The 18698-nt window shown below is 58.5% G+C and overlaps 3 protein-coding genes across 3 annotated transcripts; all 3 read right to left on the bottom strand.

Annotated features, from left to right (window-relative positions):
- Positions 1–4469: 4469 nt before the first annotated feature.
- LMJF_32_0970 (conserved hypothetical protein) lies at positions 4470–10154 on the bottom strand (the record flags this gene model as incomplete). The annotated part of the gene is made up of 1 exon (XM_001685361.1): positions 4470–10154. The coding sequence occupies one exon, from the start codon at positions 10152–10154 to the stop codon at positions 4470–4472; it is 5685 nt and encodes a 1894-aa protein (XP_001685413.1).
- A 1035-nt stretch (positions 10155–11189) lies between these two features.
- Positions 11190–12005, bottom strand: LMJF_32_0960 (putative ubiquitin-conjugating enzyme protein; the record flags this gene model as incomplete). Its single annotated transcript, XM_001685360.1, has 1 exon — positions 11190–12005. One exon carries the CDS (start codon positions 12003–12005, stop codon positions 11190–11192), a length of 816 nt encoding a protein of 271 aa, XP_001685412.1.
- Positions 12006–15510: 3505 nt separating this feature from the next.
- On the bottom strand, positions 15511–18315 carry LMJF_32_0950 (conserved hypothetical protein; the record flags this gene model as incomplete). The annotated part of the gene is made up of 1 exon (XM_001685359.1): positions 15511–18315. The coding sequence occupies one exon, from the start codon at positions 18313–18315 to the stop codon at positions 15511–15513; it is 2805 nt and encodes a 934-aa protein (XP_001685411.1).
- Positions 18316–18698: the final 383 nt, after the last annotated feature.

Here is an 18698-nt window from a genome sequence, read left to right as displayed (position 1 = left end):
AAAAAAAACAAGGAAGCAGAGTGGAAACACGGAAGAAAACAAAAAATGAGAAGTCCAGTCAGGTTCAAGCTTGTGTGTTTGTCAAGAGAGGGGGGAGGAGAAAGGGGTGATGGATAGGCGCAAGGGCGGCGGCTCTGTATATGCGAGGCAGTGCTTCCACTCACACTGCACAGCTCTTTGTGCTCTTGCCTGCGTTGTTTCAAGAAGCGGAAAAAGAGGAGGTCGAGCAATGTTGATTCGACGCAAGCGCAAAGACAGCTCCTGTGCGCCAGAGGGCTAAGAGCTTGCCGTCAGCAACGAGAACAAGAAGAATGACAAGACAAGTATGTAGCTGGGCGCAGACGTGAAAGCAACAAAAAAAAATCGGGAACACACCAATGCGCGGGCAGCGGCGAACCTGCAGGAAGACACAATACAGCGACGAAACAACGGGAAGAGTCCCAATGAAAGAGAGACACAGAAAATGTGGTGTATCTTTGAGGTGAAAAGAAATACACTTCTTGAGGGAATGAGTGTGAGAGACGGAGAAGGCGGAAGTACACAAGCAAAACTAATTCACACACACACACAGAGAGAGAGAGAGAGAACAACGGCAAGGACAATTTTGAGCAATGAGGAAGGAACAGAAAGACAACACTGACGATACACGGACACACAAAAAAACGGTGTCAACGCGAGAAAAAACGAGGCTTGCTGCGAAGACTGCACGCAACAAATGGAAAGAACAGGAAAAAGGGAAAAAGGGGGTGGGGCGAGAAAGAAACGACACTGACACACGCGGAGGAGAGGAAAGCACAAGCTCGAGCTTGGAAATATGAAAATGATAAAAAATCCGAACAGCCTTGCAAACAACAAAACAAAAAGAAAGCAGCGCCAAGCTGAAAGAAACGTGGACGAGAGAGGTATATATATATATATATAGATATATGTCTGTGCGGATGGATGGGCACGTATGAATTTGATATATATATAGATATTCTTGCTAGTGTCTAACCACACGCGCGCGCAGCAAACAGAAAACAAAAATCGAAGAGAACGAGACACACAGCAAACAATGCAAAAGACAAGCTACAACGTGACACCAACTAGCGAACGACAGGCAGAGAAACACTTGCAACAGGACAAATAGAGGATAGGTAAAGGGAGGGGCGGGGCTGAAGCAGACAAAAAGCGTCTATGTGCACGAAGCGTTGGATACTTTCCTTGAAACGTCGGTGAAACTGCTCGAGCTGGCTGCTGGAAAGTCGCCTCTCTCTTTTTCTCTAAAAACTCCCCACCACACACACACACACACACACGAAATGTAAACAACAACACCAAAAAAAAAGGCGTGAGATGTGTAGGAGAGATGGAGAGACACGACAGACACCAGAGCAAACAACCAAGAGCAGAGGAAGACAGGAGGGGGAAAGAGACGTGGACGCGCACACACAGAGAGGAGAGAACGGCGACAGGTGCAAATAGAATGCGAATGCTTTTATGGGAGAAAGACGGTAAGAACCACGGAAACAGAGCACCACAAAAACAAAGAACACAAAGATATGCCACGTGTTGCAAGTGCCAGTGCCAGCGAGGGATACAGCAATGCAGACACAACCCGCAGAAACCTGGGCACAGGGGGCGTTGCGAAGCACAAACAAAAAGAGGGAAGTCGAGATAATCACACGAGCGCCAGAAGCTGTCCGTATCCCTTCGTTTGAATCAGCCTCGATGACTGGAGTGGGGATAAGACGTACGCGACAGGTCTCTGTATTCCCAATATTCTTTCTTCTTTCGTCGCTTTACACTCACAGTAAGAGCTTCGACACACCAATACCGGCACGTCGGGAAGCGCTTGCGCAGCTCTTCTTCCGTGCTCTTCTAGAATTCAGATATCCCCTTCCGCTGGAGCTGTGTCGACAACTTTACTCTCGTAACCGGCGCTTTGTTTTTCGAACCTTGCCGATGCCACGCAAGGGCTTACCTCGCTCTGTGATGAATCACCTTTGAAATAGCACACACACACACACACACACCAGTTGTGCGGGGTGACTCAATCAGGACCAAGAAGGATGCGCGCTGCCTGGTAGAGGGTGGTAGGGAGAAGGCGAAGTGCAGCCGTAAGGTGCACGAGTCGAGGAGGACAGGGGAAGGGGTGGTGATTAGGAAACGGCGAGGGGGATCGAGAGCCGTCACAGAGGGTGAAAAGGCACAATGAAGTCGACGATAGAGAAAGAGAGAGAGAGCACACACAAAGGTAGGGGGAAGAAAACAAGGGAGGGGAGGAGAAACGAAATCAGGAGGGACACCAATCGAACAGCGTGTGAAACGGGCAAGGCTGGAAGATAAAAGAGCAAAAAAAAAAATGAAATCAATACAAAGAAGTACAGACGCTAAACAACAAGCATGCACTCCAAGACACGTACGCGCAACAACCACGCGCTCGGTAAGGAATAAAGAACGAAAGAGACAACTACGTTTACGGCAATTACAGGAAGCGCAAACGAATCCGACATGAAGCGGCACGCACACACACACGCACCCACACGGAGGAGGGAGGGAGGTGAGGTGGGGGGAAGAGGGGGTCGAGAAAGAAGCGAGAGAACAAAATATGAAAATCCAAGAAAAACAAAATCAACAAAAACACAACCACGCACACAAAGACACACACACACAAACGCACACGCGGAGAGAGGAGGGAGGGTAAACAAGATCAAACGAGCCAAAAAAAAAATGGTTCACGCACAAGAGTAAACAACCCCTGTCGCTTCCTTTCTGTTCTACGTTCAGAGTCGTTGATGTGAGCAGCACAAACAGCTCAGGATGCACTTCCACACTGAAGGAAAAAGCAAGATGCAGACACACACGCACAGAAAGAGCGACGAGGAGGGACACGCTAATGCACGCGCGTAAGAGAGCTTCGCTGGAGGGGGGGGATAAGAAGAGAAAAAAAGAGCAAAAAAGAAAAGCACAAGGAGAGCGTAGAGGGACAAGGACAGTGGCAGGTTGAGGAGAGAAGAGCGTGGCCAGAGGAGTGCGCGCACACACACCAAAACACAACGAGACACCTGGAACGAGAGAATGAGTGGGGGGGGGGGCGCAAGCAGGTGAGAGAAGGAAAAGAAATGCTAACAGGACAATATGAAAGCGAGCAGAAGAACAAAGAAGTACGAGATGCACTCAGAAGTAGAAAGAGTGACAGAGAGAGAAATGGGTCAAGAGTGGAAGAAGGGTGACGGAAGTGGCGTCCGCACTCGCGCACACAGGTCTTTTCTTGATACAACAAGAGACTAGAAGAACAAAAAAGGGAGAAATGTGGAAGTAATGGTTTGTGAGGTGCAAAGTATGCAGATCCACGCACACGAGTGTAGGCGTACGCGCTCGTATAGTGTTCGAGAGTGTTACAGATGAGCGACGGAGTTTCACTCCGTGCGTTTGTGTGTGTGTGTGTGTGTGTGTGTGTGTGTGGTTTTGGCACACGCGAGTAGTCGAGAAACGAGAAGATGGAGTGAATATTTCCCAAAGGGAAAGTATGAGGTGAGTAGAGGAGACACGTGCAGGGAGTGCGAGGGACGGTGGTGCTGGTGAAGAAAAGCACGACCTTCAACAAAAGGAGGGGAAGTAGACGGCCCTCTGTGTGTGCGTGCGCATCCGGTGCGCGCGCACAGTACCAGACGTCCGCGCGTGTGTGCTTGTCCGCTTCCTCGCTCTCTCGCTTACCGAGCAGTCGCCGTTCCCTCGGTGAGGACGAAGGATGCAAAAGGCGTGCCGTTGGGGCGGTGATGCACACGTCGTTTGGGCTCGACAAAGGCCGGATGACGCTGGCAGTGGGGATCGCACATCCCCCTGGGGATGAGCAACAGCCGGCACGGAGCCGCCACTTCCTGCTGCATGCGTGCTTCAGTCAAGCGGTTTCGGTTCCCTTTCGGAAAGGTGTCGCCAGGGACACTGCTCGAGAGCGGAACAGGTCTCTCCCGCGATCCCACCCTCCCCCTCTCGTCACTCCGCCACACGCGCAGATCCGCACCCATTCAAAATCCTCCGCGTACATTTCAGCAGAGGTGAGGGAGGCAGAGGGGGGAGGCAGAGGCAACGCCCTAGTACATCGATAGACCAAGGGAGAGGCGCTGCAAGACAGACTGAAAGCCTTTCAGTCGCCGCGCGCGCCCGCGAAGACGTAGCATGAAAGGCGGGGACGCAAAAGCAGGCGTTTATCACGCAACGCCGATCACAGGAAACAAAGGGATGCTCTTGTACATGAATGAAGACCGTAAAGTTGATGAACGTCGCGGCCTTCACGGAAAGACCCTCACGGACACGCTGCCCCGGGGCAAGAGAAAGAGAGGAGGAGGTGGTTTGTGTGTGTGGGGGGGGGGGTGAAGGAGAAGGGGAGAGGCGCAACACTGAGTTCACCCCTGATCGCGTCTACCGATGAGCACAACGGAGGGAGGGTCGGTGCTGGCAAGAACTCCAGACGCAAAATAATGGACCTACGTAAAAACAAGCGACTTTGTAGGCCTGAGTGACACCCCGAGCTCTTCCTCTTTGAGACTCAGCAGGGAGCGGTACACAATGGGAGCAGCTATGCCACTCGTGTCGCCGCTCGCCGCCTTCTGCTCCACCATCGCCTCATAGTACGCGTGGAAGCCGCTTCTGAGCTGCGCCTGGCTCTCACTCTTCGCAACGCGTGCCTGGCCGAGAGCGAGGTCCCAACTCTCCGACGCATCGGCCAGGGGCCGGCGCAGGAGCAGAAGGAACGTCTCGCGCTCGGCGGCTGTGAGCGGGCAAGACAGGGTGCATGCGGCGGCGGCAGCTGCGGCACAGAGGCCGCTTGGCGTCACCTCCGCAAAGGATCGCGGAGAGCTGCCGCTCGGCATCACCGATCCGCTACTATGCGGGCGGGCTGGTGCAGACAAGGCCGCGGACGCTGAGCCTGAGCTTTTCAGTCGCTTTCCGCGGTTGCTCGCCGCAGCCCCAGCGGCACCAGAGCCGCCAGCGCCATCCTTACCTTGACTGGCAACGCTCGGAGACTCCTCCCAGCTTCGCAGTGGCAGGAGCTCGATGCAGTACTGCGGCTGCTGCAGCGGGGCCGCGTAGCGAAACTGCGTAGCAGGTCCGTCCTGCATCAGCACGGGTGGCGGGTACGGCGACTGAGGGTCGTCCGAGAGACTCGCCGACGTCCCTACGCTCGCCTGGGAGAGCTCCCTGCGATAGGACCGTGCGCCTTGGGCGCCGCCGGTTGCTGCGGGGTGAGCAGCCCCGGTCCCGCTACTGTTGCCGCTGGCGTCGTGCCTCGCTCGATGCGCGAAGGAGGCGGAGGAGGTGAGGGTGGGCGTTTCTGCAGCGTCCGTGTTGTACTCTGAATCGAAGGAGGGGACGAAGAGGTGCTGCGGGTTACGCAGGTATTCGACGCGGCTCTGCCGGGCTGCCTCGGTCCGCAAAGCATCCTCCGCGGTGGCCGCCGCGGCCGCCGCGGCGGCCGCATCGCGCTGGCCCCGCTGTGCCCCTAATTTGCTGCCCGACGAGGTGGCGGCTCCCATGGGGTTAACGCTGCACGCGGCTGCCGCCGACTCCCCACCAGCGGAACCGAGCTCATTCCACTCCTGCAACCACGACACCGTCTCCCTCATGTGCTTGCGTAGCTCCGCGAGCGCGTCTGGCACCGGCGTGTCTGCCCTCACCTCTGCACGCGAGGTGGAGAAGCTCAGGTGAACGTTCATGCGTACGATTGTGTCGGGGTCTACATTGTCCAGGCTGTGGCGAATGTCGCCCTCCTGCGCCGTTTCTGGCTGCGCGCACAATGATTGCCGACGAGGCGAGTCCTTCGGAAGGTTCTCCGGCCCCGCGGACAGGTGATGGCTCTGTCGCTGCGTCATGCCGCTACGCTTCCGCGCTATCGTCGAGGAGCGCGGTATGGCCTTCTCAGCAGCCTCCGTGGCAAACTGTCGGCGCTGGGCGGAGGCCTCCCTCTTACGCTGCACAAAGGCGACAGGGTTTTGCTGGTACTCGACCAGGTCGCGCTCGTTCGAAACGGAGGCCTGCTCTTCCGCAGCCTCGCGGTATTGCAGAAACGCGTCCTCTTGGCTCCGGCGACAGCGCTCGTTCCACGCCGCAGCGTCCGCCTCGGCGACGGTGGCCTCAATACCGTAAACCGTCATGCCTCCCCCTGTCGAGCTCGACGTGGCAAGCCCTTTGCCGCCCTTCGCCAAGCTCGTGTCGGCCGCTGCACTGAGAAGAACGTCGGCGACAAAGAGGCGCTGCTGCGTGGGGGGTGACTCGTACACGACAAACATGCTCCCGCGCGAAGGCACGGCCCCGGCGCCGCGGCCAGCATCTGCCGCGAGCGGCTCCGACACGCCAGCAGGCAGGATGTTGTTGTTAGGTCCCCGCAGCGCCCTCGGTGTGGTGGACGTCGACGCCGACGCCGTTGGCGCCGGCAGGCGCACGATGCGCACGGTGTACGGCATGGGAACAGGGGCGTGCAGGTCCGCGACGATGGAGACATGGGTAGTCTCCGCAATCGTGCACGTGCGGCGGAACAGAACCGGCGATCCACCACGAGGGAGGTCAGCCACGATCGCCACATTATGCAAGTCGTGGGAGACGGTGTCGAAGGTTTGCAGTTCCGCATTGGAGCGAAGTACCAGTTTCCACCGCCCCGCGGGAAAGAGCGGCGGTGGCGCCGTGGAGGCAGCGGGAGAAAATGAGTTACCCAGCGACGACGACTCTGGCGGCTGGAGCCCCTCCTCCTCTGCGAGCGAGTCCATCGACGCGACCGTTGGCAGCAACGAGCCCGCACCGCCGGCCACGTCAGCGGCCTTGTTCTGCCGTTGCACATTTTGCGCCATCAGTGACGGCACAATGGTGTATGCCATGATCAGGTATCCCTTCTCGTTCGGCTTCAGATGAAGTTTCACCAGTCGTCCAGCAGTCCCGACGCAGAAGTCCTCTGGGCGATCTAGGTTCACCAGCACGAGCGAGGTGAAGCGCAAGATGGACACCGAGGTATCCCTGGCCGGGACGGTTGACACGGCGCCATTCGTCGCATCCGCCGTCAGCGGTCCCTCACCGCGCTTCTTTCCGTCCGCCGCAGTGGAGCCGCCTGGCGCCGGAGACGCGTAGCCAGATTTCCCAGCCCCAGCAGCGGTGCCCCCACCCTGCGGTGCTCCCCGCCCGCTCGCCGCCGCGTTGCTGTGGTTGCCGCCGCTCCTCCCACCCGACGCTGCTGCAGATGCCCGGCTAGCGGCGGTGTAAATCTGCCGGTGCGCCCCCACATCCTCGGTGGAGTCCAGCGTCGACAGTTGCAGCGTCACACACGTCGGGGCGGCGAGGGAGAAGACGCGCTTCAGCCACACAGTCTCCGTGTCGCACGACTGCACTGCCGGGTATACGCCGGCGTCTGTCACGCACGCAAATCCGTCGCGGCTCGCGTCGTGCGACAGGTCCAGTTGCACGTCCATCTCAGCGTCAGAGAGAAAGGAAATTTTATCAGCGGCTTGCACGTGGTGGAGATCGACGCGGATCAGATGCACCCCAGGACGGAAGTACAGCACCGTTGAGCACAGCACGCCATTCGCGTAGGTGAGGGATCCGATGTGGTTCAGCGGCTCCGCACGATCCCACTGAACGCGGTGAAAGTGCACCCGCCGCTGCAGTTGTGCCTCCGCGGACTCGAGCGACTCCCCACAGCTAGCCACCTTGTCAGGGAACCCCACGGACAACCACGACTGAGACAATAGCGCCGTTGCCGGTGGCACCTTTTCAGCGAGGGCGCCACGACCGACAGCCTCCGTCAGCGCCGGGGACGACACAATGACAACCGCCTCCACCGCCTTCTCGGCTGTCAGCTTCCACCACATACTCGACGGCGGCGATGGAGTAGGGGGCTGTGTGGTGGCACCGGATGCCGCGGCGGCCGTCGTCGCTGTCTCCCCGCGGCGCGCGGGCGGTGACTTCCTGCGCGATGCCGCCGATGACGAGGAATCACTGGGCCCATTGTCCCCAGTCGCAGAGACATGGCCTTGGTGACGCAGGAGAGACTCTCCGCTGACGGAGACGGCGTTGGTATACCGCCCGGTCAGCTTGCGCCAGACAATGATCGTGTCCATGCGTAAGATGAATTCCTCCAGCGTCAGCCAGCAGGAAGTCACGGAGGCCGCTCTGTCGCTGTCCATGACGACCATGTCCGTGATGGGGGTCGGATCCCCTTGTGCAGCATTGGCATCGGCCGGTGCGACACCGTCGAGAACACGTGGCGGTTTCATTGCGCCGGCTGCCTGCGCACCGCGCCTTGCAGTGCGACTGCTCCAGTCATGCAGTGCGCTCACATCGTCTGCGTCCCTATCCTCCTCGAAAATTCCCTCGGAGAGGCACGCGCGGGGAGTGGTGTGCAGCAACAGCGCCACCGTGTTGCGAAAGGGCCGCATCGCGTGGATCGTATATAGCTGCGGTCCGAAGCCGTACCCGCCGCGGGCGGTACGTGCAGCTTCCGACTTCAGCGCCTCAGCGGGGGGTGCGTGCAAGCCGCAGACGTAAAAGGGCTGCTCGGGCAGGGGCTCATCCATGACCGGCTCGCAATACTCCGTAGCCCTCAGCGGCTTCAGTGCACCCTCCTCTTCCTTTTCACCGCCGGAAACTCCGCTTGAACGGCTGTTCTGCTGCCGCCTAACCGAAGGTTTATCAGCGCCGTTTGCCGGGGTGCGCTTCGGAGGCGAAGCGACCACCGACACGTGGTGACCACGCGCACTGCTCTTCCTGTCCTTCCTCGTAACGTCGCCGGCGCTGTCGGCCCCGCCATGCCCCGCTGCGCTTCCGATCGACTCTTTCACAAACGGCTCCGCCAGGCTCTCCAGCTGCGTCAGCTGACGCTGGTACAACAGAAGGAGCGCGGTCGCAGAGACGGCGTTGTGCCTCGGGGAAAGGTACTGCGGCACCCAGTTGCCCAACAGCGTTGCCACAATCAGCTCCGGTGAGGAAGTCAAGGCCTGCACTCCGCTGACGGCGCCGAGCGCCTTCAACACGGCTTTCGCAATTAGGCATGGCCAGAGCTCCTTCCGGCTTGTAGTGCTGAGCAGCGGACGACCAAGCACGTCCACTGGCAGGCAGTCATCCACAAGCACCTTGCGGTAGGCGCCGTCGACGAACAGCTTTACGGCGTACTTGCCGAACGGGTTGTACACTGGATGGCACGTGCCGGGGGCATGCGGGTATACAAGCTCCCACAGGTACCACCCCTCCGGCACGTACCGCTGCGCCTGCTCCACCGCCAGCAGAGCGCTGTTAAACGCACTCATCAGGAACGGCGGCGCCTTTGTTAGGGCAGCCAGCTGTTCGGCTTGCTTGAGCTTGTGACGCAGACTGGTGCTGTAGCGCGACTCGCACGCCTGCGCCGGCGTCTCGGCGCAGCCAGCAATCAGCGCACCATCGTAGGGCTGCATTAGCGAGGGCAGCGCTCGATATCGCCTCACCGACTCTGTAGGCGTGCAGTTCGACCAAAGCCCTCTCTCCTCATGCGAAAACGTGTCCAGTACGCTGATGGTCTCGGGGTACAGCAGATGAAACGCCTGCGGCTCAGGAGTCGCCACGTCGCTCTGCCGCGCGAGACCGGCGCTCTTGCGGTGTCCGGTGCTGCTGCTGGCGTTGCAAGCGGCAGCAGACAAGAGCTCCTCGCACCGATCCTCCTCGGCCTTGGCATCGACTGGCACCAAAGCCTCCGCCGTTGCGTACGGGTTAACGAACGGTGTAACGTTGCGGTGCACCACAGGGCGGAAAGGGGAGAACACCTCTGCCGGTCGAAGCCAGGTCACCTTGTCGGGCGAGGACCCGTCGCACACCTGCCCGGCCTCTGCGTCCGACTGCAGCGGTGGGCCAAGCAATGCGATAAAAGCCTCGACGCTATGACGCGTTGCCTCGTCCTCAAAGTGCGCCTCTCCCGCGCACGTTGGCGCGTTCCTGCCACCAGTGAGAGTCTTGGCTTTACTCAAGGCTTGCTTTGCCTCCTTGCCCCCGTCGCCACCGCCGCTCGGCACGGACACCGCCAGCGGGCCGCCCCAGTTTTCCTGGGCCACCTGAGCATCATCCCAGAGGGGCAAGCTGCAGAAGCGGTTGTTCACGAACGACGAACACGCCACAGGCAAGGCGGCGCGGGAAGGCACCGAGGACGCCTTCGAGGGCATCCACGCGTAGAGGTCAGGGAAAAGGTAGAACGGGTAACTCTGCGCGGGGGGGGGCAAGGGCGCGGCGGTGATGATGGATTCTAGCGCGCAGCGGAGCGTTAAGGAAGGCAAAGCGTAAAAGTTTTTTTTTTTGCTGCTCTGAACGAATGCCTGTGCGTCTGTTCCTCCGTGCTCATCTCTCTGCCAGCCGCCGTCCGTCGGGTATCGATGAAAAGAGAGAAGTTGAGCGTGTGGCGGGATGTGGCAGGCACACCATGTGCAACACAATGCGTGAAAGGAAAGCAGCGTGGCAATGGTAAGGAGCGGTGTCGAGGGACAAAGTACATCAGTGCAGCACACACCGAAACGCAGAGCGCGCATGGGCAGCGCGCGTGAATCAAGCCATGTAAAACTCGGAATCCAGCAATGAGCCGAAAAAGTCGGAACGGCTTGACTGAAAAGGGGCATTGTGCGCGCAGGAACGCGTTCGAAGCAGATTCCCGCCGTGGCGCTGAGGAATGAGCACACCGCACGAGAGAAGGGGGTTCCATAGGAAGCTAAAAAAAATCATTTAGCTCCTTATTTCTCGCTCTCTGCCCCCCGCGTCACCTGCGCACGACCGCCACAGAGACACAACAACGTGTGTCTCCACGCAGTCAGCTGCGGGCTGTCATCAAGCCACACACGGGGAGAGGGTGGCTCGCGGCTTTGCGGTAGTTGCTCCGGCGTTTCCTTCTGTTTCCGCTTACTGATCGTGCCCTTGATGTCAACCCTAGCAGCGCCGAGAGGAAAGGACCGCCTGGCCGCACCGGCGGCGAAACGGCAAGGGAGACAAGAGAGGCAGGGAAGCACACAGTTACACCACCAAATGCACATACATCTCAAATGTGGGCCAGCATACACATAAAACGCACCAGAGAAAGAAAGAGCATCTGTTGCACACCACACACGCCAGAGCACAGGAAGAGGAGACGGAAAAGACAAAGCAGTCGAAGCACACTCGCACGTCGCATGGCTTTGCTGCTGCCGCGGTCTGTCCGTGGCGTCGGCACAGAATCATGATAAGTCCCCAATGACACTGGCCAGCTCGCCACGGTGCTTGATTAGCAGATGGAGCAGGTCAGCGTCGGGTTTGCCCTCGCCCACTCCCATCGCGCGGAGCTGCATTAGCTCCTCCGCATACTTCTTAACCGGATCGCTCGAGACAGCTGCGCCGGCGCTAGCAGACGCGGCAGGGGCAGGGATGCTGAAGTCGTCGAAGTCGTCCTCGTCCTCAAGATCGTCCTCGGAGAGCATGTAGTCGAAGGTGTCACCCGGTGCCTTTGTCACCTCCACTTTCTCTTCCATGCACGGCGGCTCAAAGTCACCCGGGAGCTCCGCGAGAGACTTCTCTGCTAGGCTCCGGCACTTTGCGTCGAACTCAGCACGCCTGTTGCGGTACTGCACCAGGGCATCCACGTTCGCCGGAGCGCCGGCGTCGGACGGATCGGGGTCGCTCCAAAGGGAGACGATGGAGAGCAGGACAGAGCGGATGGTCTGCACTGGTGTCCAGCGCATCATCGCCGTTTCCTCCGAGTTCATCTCGTCCACGCCTGGGGGATGCAGAATGGAAATGCACACTCGCCCATCCGCGTACACGTTCGGGTGCCAAAAGGACGAGATGACCCGGAAGGTGGGCGGCTCCATCGGAAACTCCTTCGGAAACGTCAGCGACGCTTTGTACTGGCCGCCGGCGTACGGGGTTCCCTCCGGGCCAGTAAACCACACAATCCAGGTGAAGAAGCTGTTGTCCTTCAGCTCCACACGAAAGCCCGCCGGCGGGTCTTTGGTGAGGTTGCGGAACTCCTTCTGAATGTGCGGAAGAGCCGACATCGTTCTTCTTTTTGTTTGTTTGTGTGTGAGTGTGTGTGAGAAGGGGGCGGGGCAGGGCGGAAGGGCCCTCCCTTGCACCGATCAAGGGCGTCGGGGGTGGGGGTGGGGGACACAATAATATAATAGTAGTAATAATAATGACAGAAAAGAGAAAGAAGTAAAACCAACGAATCACACACACACAGAACCAAAGAAACAAAAAAAACGCCACAGCGCCTGTCACAAAACAGGGCAACCACCGACCTCGAGACGAAATGAAAGAACACCGCAAAAAAAAGGGGAAAAGAAGAACAGGAACGACAGAAGCGGCCCACACTTGATGGGAAACGTACTTGACAGAAGGTACCGCTACCAAGATAGACAAGCCACAGCAACAGTAAAACCAACGCAGCCTTTAAAAAGACAAGGACAATCCACCGAGAGGGAAACCGAGATGTGAATGGCAGGGGTGGGAGTGAAAGGTGGGGAGGGGGGGGATCAGCGTACAGGAATAGGACGTGAAAAAAAGGGAACGAAGAAGGAGGAGACAGCCAGTGAGAAAGAGGGACAGGAGAAGTGAATGAACGACACAGGCAGACGCGAGCAGTCGTTATCGACTTACTGCACCTGTATAAGTAGGCTCACTGGTTTACTTTCCCAGTCGTATTCTTTTTTATGTGCTCCTCCGCGGTTTGTGTTTCGTTTGCTTCTGTATCGCTGTACCACACAAGTTCTGCGCAGATGCCCAAATTGGCGGTAGCAGAAAGGGGACTATGTATGCATATACTTATTTACGTGTGTGTGTGTGTGTATGCGTGTGCCTTCGAGTCAATGATTCAACGACGATGCGCGCCGACGCCAAGCGCCGTGCTCCGTTTGATGCTTCTTTGGTTTCTCTTTGTTCTCTCGCTAGCTTCTCTCTCTCTCTGCGCATCGATGAAGCTGCAAGGTCGTGGCACTGAGCAAGGGAATCAGAAGAACAGGAGAAGGGGAAAGCTAATATCTTTCGTGCACGAACCCCCCAACAAACAAAAATCGACCGTCGTGTGTGAGCGTCGGCGACAAGGGCACAAAGTGATACGAGCAGAAAGAAGAGAAGAAAGAGGTGGGAGAGGGATAGTAAAAGAACGCAGTTGCAGTTCATCGATGGCATTCTCTCCTTTTTCAGCAGGACCATTCTCTACCATACAGCATAGGTTGAATACCGCTCAGCCCGCCCCGGCCTGCCACAGGACCATCACGTGTGGCGAAGCTGCCCGTAAGCACGCGTTGCACCCCTCCGCCAACCCAGTCACCCCAGCACGGCCCCTGCCTCAAAGTCTACCCACCTACCCGCTGAGCAGCTCACCGCGTGGTGCACACACACACGCACACGCCGCTCGCGGTGGCTCAGGCGCTCCACACCAGTGGGCAGTGCGAGGGGCCGGGTGTGAGGTACGCTCGAGTCACGCTAGCGCTTTGCCCATCACGCAGGTGGCACAAACATGTTCAACGTCGTAGGCCACTCCGACACAACGCCATCCAGGACCTGACCGCCAACATCCGTAGCGGTGAGCCACTCTGCTCTCCCCTCCCTCCGCCCTACATCGTGAGCACATGTCCCTATCACGGTCACAGGTGGTTGTGCATCGGCAGGGAGAGGGAGCGCCTGCTTGGCTTCTCCCCCACAGACAGAGTCGGGGGTCACCAAGCCCTCAGATACCACACATTGACGTATCCCGCCCCCGGGTGACGGGGGCGGGGGGGGGGGGGCAGTCAAGAGAGGAAGAAACGGGTAAAAAGGACGCAAACACCACATTAGCGGATATGGCGCACGCAGACACAAAGCGAGTGCAAAGCACAATTTCGTTCTTGTGATAGGATGAGGACAGGGCAGAAATAGTGGGTGCCGTGAGTATGCAGCAGAGCCTGCTGCATGTGTACGGGGCGCAGATGCTCCTCTCCCTCAAAGTCGCACCCCACAAACCACACCGCCATAATCACTGCCTCCACCACATGAGGCAAAGAGGGGAGAAGACTGCTCGATGGCGAGAAGACCAACCACGGCGAGATAACACAGCGACAATGCCGTGAGACGCGGTTGGTAGGAGTCGCGTCAGGTCCTCCATTGCGGGTGTCGGCATTCATGCGCCACAACAGCAGTCACCGCACAGCTCGCTCGTTCCACCTTCGTTTTGGTGTTTGTTCGCTTTGTTTTTCCCGTTCGCACAAAACGGCTGTCAGAACGCGCCCCCCACCGCCCCACCCGCCAGCCCACGCGCGGCTCGCAGAGGCCCACGGAAACAAGCGCCTAGATGATGCGCAGGGAAGAGGGTGGAGGAAGTCAACTCCCTTTCAGATCGCGACAAAGAAAGCAGAGCACATTCTCGGCATTCACGCATCACCGCCACCACATGGAATCTCCACGTTGCCCATCGCCCAGCCGAGACACAGAAAGAGAGAAAAGGCTGGAGAGATCGAGGGAAGGGCGACGTACCTCGCTGCTCAGCTGCACGTATCGCCTCTCGCAGGGCTCGTGACGGGAATAAAAGAAGGGCACATTTGATAGTCACGTCGCCAACACATCACCGGGCGTTGACGCCAAACAGCACGGACCTATGCACACAGGAAACAAAAAAACGGCAGTGATAGAAAAAGGCAACGCGGAAGGGAGAGAGGGAGGTAAAACTGGCCTAGTCAACAAGCAGGGCGGCTACAGCCACAAAACCCGCGTGCGAGTAAGTTTTCCGTCGTTGAACCCTTATGCATGCGGTAGAGGACGCGAGCGGAAACACACAGGCCCACAAACAAACGTGATGGAGACAGCAACGAGACAAGGTGAAGTGGTGAGAGCACGCAGAAGGACACGTGAGGTGCGACGCATGACAGTGAATCCTTCTGTCCAGCAAAACCCCCATCCCTCTACAAAGACACTGAGAACGAGAGAGACGGCAACACGCCCACGCCACATCAAACACAATCGTTCAGTGGGCGATACCGCGTGCACACGCAAAAAAAAAAACGACAACGAGCAAACGCTAGGAAACCAAGACGGGTGGTAGAAAGCATCCATCGAGACAGAGAGAAAAGTAAAACAAAAGAAACGCCCATGAGAAAAACGAAAACGCACAAAAAATACAGAGACCTCATCCACACACTTCGCCCTGTTCAAACACACACACACACAAAACACAGATGTGTGTATATATATCGACCCAGACAGTAGAGGGCAAACGCCCATATGAGAGAGGAGGATATATAGAGAGATAGGGCTGGCGCGGTGAAGGGAAGAGAATCGCTGAGGTTTTGCCACACACACGCGCAGAAACCATCGTCGAAAGAAGCACAGACGAGAGCCATACATTTTTGCCGATCTCACCCAAAGACGTCCGGCAGCACTCGGCAATCACAACCTGGAGCCAGAAAGACACGCACACAAAGAGGAAAGAAGCCCCAGTGTGTGTGTGTGGGGGGGGGGGCTCCTGTGAAACTGTACGCGTGCTTGTGTGTGTGTGTGTGTGTGTGTGTGTGAGCGCACAGCACCCCTCTAGTAGTCGACGTCACCCTCATCAACATCGCCGTACTGCCAAAGGTTTTTGTGCCCTTTACGTGCGATCTCCTGCGCAGCTTCGTGGCGGCGATAATCCGTAGGATCCACCGCAGAGGCCCGGCGGTCCAGCAGAGCCAAACCACGCTGCAGCAGCATCTCACTCAGCGAGGGCACCTTCTCGTTGGTGGTGACGGTATAATACACGTTGCCAAGACCGTCGCGGTACACGGCCTTCGCCAGAACCTCACCGTCAGAGTACTCCTCCACCGCCGCGTAGGTGGCGCCAGCGAACATTTCATTCGCATCACCAGACTTGAGGTAGGCAAGGCGGGCCAGCTTCGCAAACGCGGGCGTGTCGCGCACCAGCGCGTACTCGGGGCCGCGCGGCACGGCGCGGATGTTCTTCACCGGCACGGTCTCGGTGTTGCCAAAGTCAATGAACTTCACCTCCGCCTTGTCGTCGCGTGGGGCCTTGAGCACTGTGGCCCGACACCACGTCTTGTCACCGCTGTACTGGGCGATCACGCTTTCGCCCTTCTTGGGGGTGTGTCCATCACCGGCGACGGTGCGGTTGATCAGATCTTGGATGTGGCCCTTCTTGCGGTCCTGCTCCGCATCGTAGCCCTGCAAGTACACCGACAGCCCGTCGTCGGCGATCTCGGTGATCATGTACAGCGAAAACTTGGACGTTTCGTCGACAACGCGGGCCAGCGCTTGCGGGTTGGAGGCGGCGCGTTCCTGCTCCATCTTCACCGCACGCTGCGGGATGGCGCCCGTGGCGGACCAGATGTGCTTCTTCGCCTCGCGCGCGGCGCCCTCCGCGTCTACGAGTTGCTGCGCGAAAGGCAAGCGGTCTGCGTTCGCCACCGTCGCGAAACCCTTGGCGACCAACGCGACGGAGATGTTTGTGCCGTCCTCCATGGTTATAGACGAGATAAAGTTGCCTGCACGGTCGGAGGTGAAAACCTGGATGGTGACATTGCGCTGCTGCACGAGGTCAATCACGAAGTCCTTCGCCTCCTGCGCAAACGGGTCCGCCTTCTCGTTCGCGTTAAAAGCAGCGGACGGCGTCACGATGCCGGCGACTTTGACTGGGATCTGAAAGTTCTCCTTCGGAATGTACACGCGCAGCGAGCTGGGGCCGAGCACGAGATCCACCACGCCCTTCAGCGGCGGCGGTCGGTTGCCCTGCATACCGCGCTGGAGGAAGCTGAGGTAGTAGCGGCTGCGCGTCTCGCCAAGATGGTTCAGCTCGACTACCTTCATCGGCGGTGCAGGGGTGTCGCGGTGGATGCCCTTCTTCTCCTCCTTCGCGCCATCCTCGGCGGCGGCCAGCTCGCTCGCCTTGGAGTTCTTATCGTTGCGACCGAGGAAGAAGGTAGCGTAGCCGGTCTCCAGCAGCGCCACACCAATGTTGACACCCGTGTGCTTCACCTCCACCGTTGCAGCGGGGCGGATCTCCTTCGTTTCCGGCATCACACGCGCGTACTCGACGAGCACCACCACCTTCGATCCAATGTACCGGCTTCGCAGGAATTCCTTGGCCTCCCACGCGTAGTCGCGGTACGTAACGCGCGTCTCGGGCGAGTTGCCGTCCTGGTCGCGGTCGATGTTCTTGCTGCTGCGCACGCCAGCCAGAGAGACACGGAAGAGGTGACCAGAGGCGTCGTCGCGGACAACGACTGTGTCGCCATGCACCACCTGCACCAGCGTGCCGACAAACTCGATCGGCCCCGTGTACACCGGGCCGGGGGTGCCGTCCGGCAGCGTGGTCGGAAGACCAGCCACTTTGGGCGCCGCAGGGGCCTTGGAGTCGACCGGGGCCTCCTCACCGTTAGCAGCAGGGGCAGAGGCACCGTTGTCGCCCTCGGCAGTTTCCGTCGGCGCGACCACAACCGGCTCCACGTAGTTTTTCCAGCACCCGACGCGCTTCTTCTTGGCGGCAGCCTCAGCAGAGATAATCTCGTCGATGCGGGTGGACAGCGGCAATGTCATGTTCTGGACCTTGACGTAACCCTTGGACAGGAGCTCTTCCTGGAAGGAGCCCTTGGGGGACATTATGGAAATCATGACGTTGTTGAACCCGTCGAGGCCGTCGTAGCGCACCTTCACATTGCGGTTCTGGAGCAGACGCTCAACAAAGAACTTGGCCTCCGCGTTGATGGACTCGTCGCCGTTGTCCTTCGCGGTGACACCGGTCAGATGAGCGGCGAACTGCGTGTCGCCCAGCTCCTTGACGGAGATGATGAGCAGCGTCGGCGACACCACTTTCTCGACGCGCGACAAGAGCTGCTGGCCTTTGACGCCCTCAATTTTCTCCGCGAGCTCCTCGGGGGCGTACGATCTCATGTGGCGCACGTGCTTGGCACCATCGCCGCTAAAGAGACCTTTGCGAGCCGCACGCGCTGATGCGGACATCTGCGAGTATATTTCGTACAGTTCCTTCTCTATACGCGGCGGCAAACGGTCGGGCAGCGTGGCCAAGCCTTCCTTGAGCAACATGCCCGTTGCTTCCTGGTGGTTAGAGCCCATGATGCGGCCGGCGCTTCGTTGCAATGCCTCGATGTAGTAGTCCTCGACGAACTGCACCTGCTTGCCAATGAAGGTGGAGCGAATAAGCTCGGCCGCCTCGTAGGCATACGGCTCCTCCGGCGTGAAGTCGCCAGAGGCCGTGCGGCGTGCCAGCTTCGGCGCCTGAATGTAGCTAAGCGTGATGGCCTTGAAGGTGGGCTGGTCCGCCACCGTCGGACCCATCAGGATCATGCGATCCGCATTCTCCACCGCGTACACGACGTAGGACATGGATTAAAAAGCTTGTACTTTCACGTGCGAGTGTGGGAGTGCTCCGCGTGCCCCTGCAGCAAACAGGGTTGAGGTCTTTCTCTTCTTTTAGTGGGCGTGTGCGCGGAAAGCGTTTGACTGTGTACTCGGTGCGACGAATCGGCTCTGTATTACGTTGTACGTGCCGTTGGTGATGGGTGGACTCAGTGGCTTGGGTGGGGTGGGGAGGGGGTAGAGAAAAGCTTACAGGATACACAATGTGCAAGTAGCTGGGGTCAACAAATACGTGAACGTCTCGGCGTGAGTGTGGACGTCGTGTGTGCAGAAGAGAAACGCCGGTTGAAAAACACCGACGGAGGATAACGTAGAGGGAGGAAAGGAGGGAGTGTAAAGGTAGCTTCTTG

The sequence above is a fragment of the Leishmania major genome, chromosome 32, assembly GCF_000002725.2.
Source record: "Leishmania major strain Friedlin complete genome, chromosome 32".
NCBI lineage: Eukaryota > Euglenozoa > Kinetoplastea > Trypanosomatida > Trypanosomatidae > Leishmania > Leishmania major.
The sequence above is the reverse complement of the archived record's forward strand: the minus strand, read 5'-3'. Positions and strand labels throughout refer to the sequence as shown.